This window comes from Cryptotermes secundus, unplaced genomic scaffold, assembly GCF_002891405.2.
Source record: "Cryptotermes secundus unplaced genomic scaffold, Csec_1.0 scaffold1182, whole genome shotgun sequence".
Classification (NCBI taxonomy): domain Eukaryota; kingdom Metazoa; phylum Arthropoda; class Insecta; order Blattodea; family Kalotermitidae; genus Cryptotermes; species Cryptotermes secundus.
Window position 1 is genome coordinate 383901 of NW_019737098.1, and position 11134 is coordinate 395034.

At 40.2% G+C, this 11134-nt stretch overlaps 1 protein-coding gene across 7 annotated transcripts in view; it reads right to left on the bottom strand.

Annotated features, from left to right (window-relative positions):
- The window catches only part of LOC111870214, an 82463-nt gene that overhangs the window by 9932 nt on the left and 61397 nt on the right, over window positions 1–11134 (bottom strand). For all 7 annotated transcript variants that reach the window (XM_023862317.2, XM_023862316.2, XM_033753712.1 and 4 more), the window contains 4 exons: window positions 5562–6160; window positions 4897–5035; window positions 3564–3742; window positions 726–864 (listed from right to left, as the gene is read on the bottom strand). In XM_023862317.2, the coding sequence (XP_023718085.1) occupies window positions 726–864; window positions 3564–3742; window positions 4897–5035; window positions 5562–6160 (1056 nt within the window). The remainder of the gene's footprint in view (window positions 1–725; window positions 865–3563; window positions 3743–4896; window positions 5036–5561; window positions 6161–11134) is intronic.

Here is an 11134-nt window from a genome sequence, read left to right on the forward strand (position 1 = left end):
GAATGAAATTTGCTACAGACCTCTGTGCATCAGTAGAACATTGTTCTTTAGTGGTAAGCTCTCCAACTTCATAATCAAGAAGTTTCAGCTTTAAATCTCAGCCTGAATGCCATCTATTCTGAATATTTCCATGAGTTTCCTCTGTCCCCTCAGACAAACAACCCATTTAAATAGGTTATGACCATTTCCACATCCTTTCTATTTATCATTCTCAGTTGTCCCACCATCAAACGATAATGCTCGCAGTTGAGAAAGTGGTATTAAATAAACCAAGATCAATCAATTTGCATGTTCAAGATAAGCTGCAGGGTGTGCTGAAAATAGCACATTTTGATTGGTTGTGCCATGTCTTACCATATACATGAATTAAATTTAAAGAAAACCAGCCACTAAATATCTCCAGACTGTATACTGACAAGTCCCCAGAACCTGGTTTACAAACTTAGTCAATTCACTAGGTAATCTGGAAATCATTAAGTTGTTCAAAACTAGATTATGAGTTAAGATTATGATCTTATGGGACAGGAGGCTCTGTAATTTGGTAGACAGGTGCAAATGTTAGAGAGGAATTTACTATCTATATCTTCCTGACAGCTCTTGAATACAGAGACAGAATATTCCTCTGGAAAATTAATACCTATCTACCAAATTACATGTGACATTCCCAGAAAATCATAATATTCAACACAGTGAAAAACATAAATGTCTTATAATCTTATGAGTACCTGTAGCTAAACCCTCGGCATGTGAAATATCTTGATCGCAGGCATTCCAACTCACATTCTCCAACTGAGTGCACGTTTAATCTGTCCTTCACCACAGAATGGTCTAGGCTTTGCCCACTCCGCACCCTCACAAAACATTCTGTAAAAAAATAAGATAATGTGAACAAAATTTTTGAAACTTGAATACTGCCATATATAATTGGTTGTACCCAGCATGTAATGTAAAAGCTTTCCTCATGTCAATCACTTTAAATGTTCCAATGTCTTGAATAGTACTGCAGTATCTGTTTTTAAGCCATTGCCTTCCCTTCCTCCTATTTACCTAATTAACTACCACTCAGCGCTACAGCCCTGGGTGAGCCTTTGTCTCCTCTACAACCAGTCTCCACAACCAATGTGTGCTGCCATAGGAATGAACCCACACATGATGGCCCAAGGCTAGTTGTTAGGTTTCTGATCAAAATTCTTTTTACAGGATGAGGTTGCTAGCCCCATGCCCAACCCCCAACCTTATGGACCAGGGTATCTGTCTTAGTCTGGACTCTCCCCTTTGACCTTTCTGGCAAGGGTGACCCTACCAGTGGTAAAACTACAGCCAGCATAGCTCTCCAGGTCACAGTGTCATGCAGGCCCCATCACCATGACAAGGTGGAGACACCTTTGGGGGTCTTCCTCTTATTTCTTTCATAAAAATTGAGCCTGGTATGCTTTTTAAACATCTTGAGTTTTGAATATGTTCTATGTAGTACACTCCAAGAAATCAGTTTTTGATATTAAATAATTTCACGTATAAGGGGCAGGTGTGACAACTGTGGGTTCTAGATTTGATGATTGGATATATTGGATGTCTCTGTTACAATTACAGTTGACTGTAACAGTTCACACGGGTTGCTCAGACTGGTCTCTAGTCTCTCAAATTCTCTCTCTGGATGTCTGAAACTTGGACTGAACTAATTTCATGCAGACCAAGTTGGACAATACAGTCCCCTATTATTCTCTGTTGCCACAAAATGTGTAACAGTCTCCAGGTAACGCAATAATTTATACAAGTGTATTTGTTGCTGTGGAAATATGTTTCATCAGCCTTTGTCTAGCAACAGACATCTCTGCTGTGCTTCCCTGAGTGCACACTTCTGGCTTTCAGGTGTCACGTCACAATATCTTTGTAGTTATTCAAGATCTGACAAATCATCCTGTGATGTTTGGTTATAATCATCAATTTTATTCTGAAACTCTCTTATAAATTCTCTGCAATCTTTATCAGTTCATATTCAAGTGCGACTCTGATCATTCAAGACAAATACATTTATAACTGACTAAGCAGATTAATTTGAAACAACAATATAATAAAAACATTATGTCAAAAAGTTCAAAGTACTGTAATATATGACATATTGTGTTAGAAAAAGAAATTCGGTGGTATTTATTTTCTTCAGCACAACTTCTCTGTACACTATACACTATATGCTAATTGCCTACTATATGCTTTGGGCGTTCAGCCATTTTCAGGTATGCACATTCATTGCTGGTTGCACTGCTCACACCTTATCCTCAATCCTGACAAGAAAAAATACTGCTGAAAATACAATACTAACTGATGGTGGCGAAAAGAATGAAACGTGTAATAGATAATTAATGTACAGTGCATCTACTTGTATACAGATGTTGTACTGATGGAAGTAAATACAACTGGAAATAAAACAAAACGTGTCACTACATTACAATAGTTACTATATTAAGGTGCTCCAAGATTTTGCTACAGTATTTGTGCTGCTATTTTCACATTTTCTGAGTATTTTTTTTTCCTGAGATAAATTCTGATGGTATAAATGTCATATGAAGGGTGAAAGAAAATAAAGCAATTCTGGCCGAATTAAAATAATGTACCAAGCTACTGCAGTTGCTGTGATTATTACATAAGGAAGAATGAAATTGTAGTTCATACCTGTTGAAATAATGCATTATTCATTGGTTTAAAGTTAGTTAATTCAATGGTATATTAATGATGCTGTATCAGTGTAAACGTTATTTCACTTAGAATAAGATGAAAGGAACAGTCTAAGGCCAATTTCAAAATATCTGACTGGTTAATGACCACAGATATCAGTAAAGACAGCTGGTACCCCAGTCAAGATTTGAATCTTGTACCTCCAAAATAAAAGACAAATAACTGTTTTCACTAACTTTACCTGTCATTGTCCTAACATGCTAAACTGTAGTAGTGTTTCACTCGTTCCACAAAATATCAAGTGTTTTGAAGACCCACAGCAATAACTGCCACAGAACAGTTAACAGATTTATCACATAATACAGTTCAAGAGTTTGAAGTAAAAAAAAAATAAATAAATAAAACGCTCTGAGTCAGTTTCACCAAAGTTCATGTCTTTTTATATCTCAAATAGCAGAATGTTAATTTTATGTTACTTTTACATATGAATTCTATTAGAGGAACTGATAGTCACCCTTTACTGGAAAGTTTGATTTCTGCATTTAAGAGAAGAGAGGCACACAGAGATGCAGAAGAAGCAACGTGACAAAATTAATATTGAAATTAGCAAGCACCTGAAAATGTGCATAAAAGGAAAGACTGTATAAAGAAGAAAATTTGGTGGTATGACATGTAAACAATTTGAGAAACTGCATATGGCAAGAACAACAAAGTCAAAGAACACTAATAAGAAGATGTGAAAGAAAAGATAAAACATATAGCAACTACAAGGAATTTTTAAACATGGAAGGAAGGAGCCTGAAATGATTGATAGACAGTTATTGGGTATGGGACTGGGAGATATATGGAAAGAGGCACATCGCAGGATGTGGGAATGGCAGTGTACATACCACTCTCTACATATGGACGTCGCTGAGGAAATTTCTCCTGACAGGTTCGAGCATATTCATTCCTAGAATAAACGTCATAGTTCCTGTCTGGAAGTATGTCAGTGTAAGGATCGAGGTCGTAGTAAATCCTGTCACTCAGGTGGCAGTTTTCATGTGGAAAACTGGGCTCCAAACTGTACCTGAAACCATACCATAAGTATCATGTAAGTTGATGAAGCCGGCTTGAACTATATGCCATGTACATTGGTTTGTAATGATCTTATGTTTCTGTAACTATTTCTGTCCTTAACATCAGTATCAGTTGCAGATGTCGGGGACAGTGGTGGTTCGTGAAACATCAGTCATTTTTAATCACCTGAGTTGGCTGACAGCCCGAGATTTCATTAACTGTAGCTGATATGAAAGCTTCAGATCTTACGAAATGCAAGTTGATTTCTCAAAAGGAAGTATTGGTCAAGGACATGTTACTACTCATCAGGGAGAAGAGAATTCCCACTGTTATGGCCTTGGTCACCAAGGAATAAGATGAGACTCTAAAGAATTTGAGGTTATTTCCCCAACCATCAATGGTACTTGCCCTCCTTAAATCAGGGTAGCACCTCTGGAAAACATCATAAAATATCTTCAGAAGAAAATGGAAGGGAATTTGCTGGAGAACTGGAATGCAACGACAAGTCTTGCCTACACAACGCAATCTGATAATTTATAAGGAAAAGGAGGATTGTGGTAACACAAGGTATATATGTGCTTCTCCTTTAATAAGGTTTGACCATGTGGACATATTGTTAAATAAATAAAAAAAAAAGACTTGTTAAGAACATCATTCCATTGAAGCCCACATCATCTTTGGAATTTTAAATTCCTTACCTTCAATCAGAATATAAGAAAGCTACACATAAAGTAAGTAAGTAAAATAAAGGTATCCTTGTAATAGGCCATGGATGCCCATAGGGTTGTGAGATGTTGAGGTTCCCACATTTTCTAGACAATCAGCTCACAGATGGCGGTGAGGTTGTCAGCCTTATGCGCTGGCTGCCTTTTACCTCCAAAAATATCCCAAGAATATTCCTGGTACTCATTTCTGTTAGAGGCTGAGTAGACCTCAGGGCCGTAGTGCGGCCGGAAGGATTAGGCCAATTGAAAAAAATCCAATGACCTCATCAGGACTTGAACCCGCGACCTTCCGGCTTGTAGTATAGTGCCTCAACCAGCTACGCTACCGCATGCCCCCACAAAGCTAGACATACTACAATAAAATGCTACACAGTAAACTGAGCAGATTAATGGGGAAAGATAAGTAAATGAATCATATAATCTCTTGAACATGATTTACCTGAAACTGAAACTGTTGCATATAAAATGACCCTCTTTGGCACATTCTATCTCACAGTCATGAAGAGACGGAACTGTGATTGCCACTTTAAGAATTCTCCTATCAAGTCTGAAGCCAGTTCGAGACCGCAGAAAACATTCTGGAAAAATACAACAGATTTTCTTTCAGGTTTCTTTTTCTATAATGTTGCAGAAATTCTTAGATCTCTTATCCTTCAATTAGAAAATGTAAGTCTTAAAAGTTATACTGATGAATTAACTTGCATTGTATGTAGTATTTATGCATGATTCACATCCAAAGGTTTCCAGCAGATTCAGGTTTAAAGTATTAACTTTTGATAATTCGCTTTCATTTCAAAATAACCGAGGATGTGAGGCATGCAACACGCATGGGCAAGATAAGAAATGTGTAAAAAACTGAAAACCTGAAGGAAACAGATCACCTGAAAGACTTTACGACTTCTGTTTAATGTATGGGTTTATGTGGTCACAGATCTTCAAAAGACATGCAACTTTGTTAGTGGCATTTCTGGTGTATTATAAAGCAACATACTGATGAAGTATTGCGTTTGGACATATGGAATTTGGTGAAACTACTTTCTAGTTTAACACAATGAGATTAAAATACTCATTTATGTCTGTGAAATATATTTCTTGACTGCTCACCTTCATGGTAACCAAAGGGTGGAGCAGAGCCATAGCCATGAAAACCGACTTCCTTGTTTCCATTCCATCCTCCGGATGGCCTACTCCAATACCAACCCCTTCTCCCTCCTCCTGAATTTTGCCAATCTGATGGTGGGCGACCAGTTCCATACCACCCATTACCCCCACCTCCACTACCCCCATAGAATCCTACTCCACCCCCATGAGATCCTCCACCACTCCCATAGGAAAACCATGGACCATAATTTTGACCACCGCCACCCCCACCATAATTTACACTTCCATAAGAACCCCAGGGTCCATGACTGGAACTACCTCCGTAATTATCCCATCGTCCACCACCGTATGAAGGTCTCCTTCCACCATCCCATGAATTGTAACGGTCTGTGTTCCCTCCCGACCCGTAATAGTGCTCGTAAGCATTGGAGTCTCCGTATAGTCCGCCCCCGAGGGGCACATTGCAATCGGGCCCGTCGTTACGGTCTCGCTCGTAGAAATCGTATTCCCTATCCGGGAAGAAGTCCCGACCCAGATCCAGACGTGTGGACGGAACGTCGGTCAGTTCACAGCTGCCTCGCCCGAATCCGCCCACATCCACCCTGCAACACGTTGCATGCAACTCAGTTATTTGCAATGAAACCATGGACACAGCAGTTCCTCCACCAAGGTCTTGTGGGAACCATGGCCGCTTTGACACGCATCGGAATCTAAGTTGCCTGTTTCTACATTAAACATATAAGACATCCAACAGTAAGTTTCCTTCTAAAATAATGACTGACCACTTAATATAGGCCTACTAATTGAAATGTCAAGCCATCAATTTCATTAAAACATTAACCTACCCTTAAAATACACCACAAACTTTCAAGTACATAATTTAAAATAATTCTAGAGTTCGACATAATATCATCTTATACACTTGAAAAGCATAGTTAAATAACCAATGAATTAAAGAAAATTTTGGACTTCTGCATAAGAACGTCCCATATGACTAGGGGGTCATTTATGAGCCTTGCATTCCGCTGAGATTTGAGCATACACACTGCGACGATCAGATGAGTTGTACAAAAGGTTCCACCTAACTGCCGAAAAATTCAGTATGCTGTTGGTTGCAAAGTTGTCTGAAAAGGATAATTAACAAATATAAAACAGCAGATCGGAGCGAGAAGTTCTACGCCAGCCTGTGGGTTCAGGGCTGTTTCCTGATGATTTCAGTACTGTCGATTTATTTCGCTATACATACACTTTTTTCAGCCAGTTCTTATACGATGAAGTCATAAATATGGTGTCGAACGGGAGTAACACTGGGAGCGCGGAGGGCGGCCTACTCTTAGCAGGGCTGAAGCAAATCTACTAAATGCCTCCCAAGGAGAAATGAAATTCGTCCCCCCCCCCTTCCTTCCACATTAAAACAGATCAATCTCTCAAAACTTCGTCACCATAACATGAAATTTCCAGACAATGTTACAAAAAACGTCATTTGTGTCGTAACCTTTTTTTTTCTTGACACTACAGCCCCAGTGGGCCTAGGCCTACCTCCATGAACTTCTCCGTTCACTTGGGTGATTTCTAGATCTTACACATCCGGTAGGACTCCTTGGGCGGGTGATCAGCTCGTCGCAAGGCCTCTACCTGTACATAAACACAGAAAAACGCACACACACAAACTAAACATCCATGCCCTGAGTGGGATTCGAACCCACGATCCCGGTTTCCAAGCGAGCGAAGACAGTGCATGCCTTAGACCGCTCGGCTACCGTGACCGGCGTCGTAACCTCTAAAGCAGTTTAATGTACAATGCTGCATAACGTGGTCAGATTACTGCCACATGCTACATATGGTTATCTCGTAAAAGATCATCAGAAATTCTCATTTAACAACAACCGAAAAAAGATGATATTGTGAAATGAGCCATCTATTAAACTGTGCCACTCAACCTTGCCGGTCACTTGGTTGAAAAGAATCGAAACCACAGATGTCATGTCAAGTTTTCTGTGTTAGGAAGTAACTAAACCGAGATTCGGCCAAAGAACCTCCAGGTCAGAAGCCAAGAACGTTACTGCCACACAGTCCTGTTCTGTGAAACAGCGATGTGCAGCTCCCAATACAAAGTAGGCCGTGCGTAATTTCGAACGTGGTCTCAAACAAATGTGGAAAAAGTTTGCCCTTGTGTTTAATTATGCCCAAAGCATTCCTAATCTTGGCACTAGACAAAAGCGAATGATCAGCTTTACGATCCAGCCACTTTACCACCAAGGCAAGGAGCCCACAGTATCCATTTGATAATAGCCTGGCTGGGCGTTAGGGCCAGCCTGTACTCTGTGGAGAGAATTCTTGCCACTCCGAGATCCGAACCCAAATTCTCCTGTCGTATAGTCCGTAGCTTAGTGGCTGCATCGCCTGAGCTATCCCTGCTCTAAACAAGTATGTCGGCCTACTAAATTAACCAGAAAATTGAGAATTGCATTTGTATTTGAATGTCGAAATCAAAAAGCACAGTCCGAAAGTGTACCACAATGTTTGGGAAAAGTATCAGACATGGGGTCACACTTATTTATGCAAGAAAGCACAAGTAATTTTTCATTGTCGTCTTTATTTCGAAACGAATACTTTAAGTCATATTCAACAAATCTAGTCAGTATAATTTCATAAACACCATATGACTCAATTTCAAGAACTGTGGAAGAAACGTAACGCTTTGATGCCAACCATGTCGTATAATTTTAAAACCGGTTGAGTGAATTCTAACAATGGTCAATGACGCAATTTAGAGTTTCGTAACGTGGTCCAGCAACGGGACGTTAAGTCAAATATGGAACAAAATGGCCACTTACCTTCCTGTATATAAGCACATTTTTGTCTTTTCCTCTGTCACAAGACTTGACAATGTCATTTGCTTTGAAGATTATGACGGTGACAGAAGAAGCGAAAGTCTTCCTGTCTCCTTACGAGGAGCGGAAATTACATGATATTGCAAAGAAGATAAAAGCAAATGTTATCTTGATCGACTTAGTCGTCTCTTCTTTGCATGCATACACGGTGAATGACTTGGCATAAAATTAGGATGTTTTTAAATGTGAGATACATGTGAATTTAATCTGTAAAAGGGCTCTGGTAATTATTCATTATTCAGCATTACTTTACTGTTCATGCTGTGCTCTTGATGGAAATAATTGTGTCATTTATGATGTCACTTTTTCTGTATCCGCTGCTATGTCCTTGCGTAAAAGGAAGATGAAAACAAAAGTGAATACGCTGAGCTCAGCCCGACCCACCATTTACCTCGCTTGAAGATAAACCTCATTACACGAACTCGCTACAGAGCTGGCGCACTGGAAGGGCCGTCAGCCCTCAGTGGCCACAGAAAGAAAAACTTGTTTTGTTTACGGAGATATATTTGGGTGGCATTCGTAGGTGCTCTCGATTCGATACGTCACGATGATGCCTGCCTTTCCGCATGACATCTGACAGATTTTGACTAAATTCTACAAAATTATGCCTAATCTCCTCCAATCATTTTTAAGATCGAGGCATGAGCCGCACATGGAAGAAATACATAAACGCATTAGTCTAAATGGGCCCATACACGTGCGAGTCTGGCTCGCGAGTCCGACTCGGCTCGGGTTCCACTGAGCCAAACTCGTCCGTGTGTGGGTCGCAAAGTTGGGAGTCAGCTCATGCGGGACTCACGACCCAGACTCGTACGTGTATGGGCCCCTTAAATGTTTTAAAGGGAAGAGACCATTTGAAGTACGTATATTTAGGGGTTAGTGCTTGTTTTCTGCACTATTTAGAAACTAACCATCTTACTTAGGTCTGGCATTGTTTCTGTAATTTTCTTTGTAGTATTGTGGCGTGTATACCCGTTGCTAGGCAACGACTGCGAGAAAAGCAGATATACAACAGCCATTACGGAATAACGGCTCCACAAAGATGTATGTCTCAAATGCAATAATTAAACCACAAGAATAAGGAACGATTTTTTCTGTGCAGTGCATGCCGAGATGTTATAAGCAGGACAGTTAGTTAGTTAGTTAGTTAGTTAGTTGAGACGAGTTGAGTGAAGAGTCGTGAACTGCTGAGGTTCAGTCCTTGTGAGCTGTTGTTGTTGGAAGCCACTACCGAGGAACGGCTAAGGAAGACTGATACTGTCTTGGTTATTTGTAATTACGTTCTACAAGAGTTCGATAAATCCGATTACCAATCAAAATCCCGTCTGTAGTCACTCAAAAATCGTGACAGTATTTATGTTTTCGCCCAAACACTCTCAGTGACGGCATGGACCAGAAACTAATTTATACTCATATCATTCAGTTCCACTACTTTCTGATTTTGTTGGACATTCCTAATGGAGCATTCCAAAGCGAAATTGAGAAGCAATTCTTTCAGCCTATTACAGGAAGATATTTGTGTATCACAAATGACTCTTCTACAGGTTCCATTTAACAGACTTCACTCAGATACGAATATGCCAAATTCAATGAGAATACTTCACACCCTTGTCTCATTGTTCATGCTCTTTCCCAATACCTGATTAGTAGCTTACTTTTTTTTTCTTTGGCACTACAGCCCCAGTGGGCCTAGGCCTACCTCCATAAACTTCTCCGTTCACTTCGGTTTTTATAGATCTTACACGTTCGGTAGGACTCCTTGGGCGGGTGATCAGCTCGTAGTAAGGCCTCTATCTTTACACAAAGACAGAAAAACGCACACACACAAACTAAACATCCATGCCCTGAGTGGGATTCGAACCCACGATTCAAGCGAGCGAAGACAGTACATGCCTTAGACCGCTCGGCTACCGTGACCGGCCAGTAGCTGACTTACTACATCAGAATTCACACTGATTATTTATTCCTTTTCATCTTTTCAGTAGCTATTTCCACTTAAACAAAATTAGACTTAAGTACCAAAGACTTCAATTTTCGTATGGAGTCGTTAATGTTTCTTTGTTAATTTTAAAGTAAATAAATAGAAAACTCACCATTATATAGGCACTAATCTCCAACATAAATTTTTAGAGATCCGCGTTTTTTTTTGTATCCAGTTTTGCCAACTACGGTATTTGGTTTCATGACTCTGCCGTTTTTCAATGCGGTCGGTTGTGCAGGAAGATAACGAACACAGTCAAAGCCGTCGTCATTATTGTTTGGTGATCAACATGGGCTTGGAATGTCTGTAATCCAGTATCTGGGTGGAAGAAATGGGGAAAAGCTAGAGTAACAGGTCTCCAGGCCGAAATGCGAAAATGGGGTCCTTGAAATGTGAAGGATTTCTTTGAATTCGACGGCGACGTTCTTTGGTATTGCAGAGTTGAATAAGATGATCACTGGTATGCGATCTTAAGTCTCTGAGAACAACGGAACAAGTGGAATTTGCTGAAGCCGGCTGTTTACGGTTACAGGGTTTATATAAAGTCCCTGTGTCAAGATGCTATACGAAACGCAGACTCACGGCTTCTGTTCCCTGTGCACATTAGCCACTGTGTGGTTCTGCTGGCTGGAGTCAAAACGCATCTCGAGGTAACAGCGCTACACCAGACACCTGCACCAAACTGTATGTGGAATAGGTGT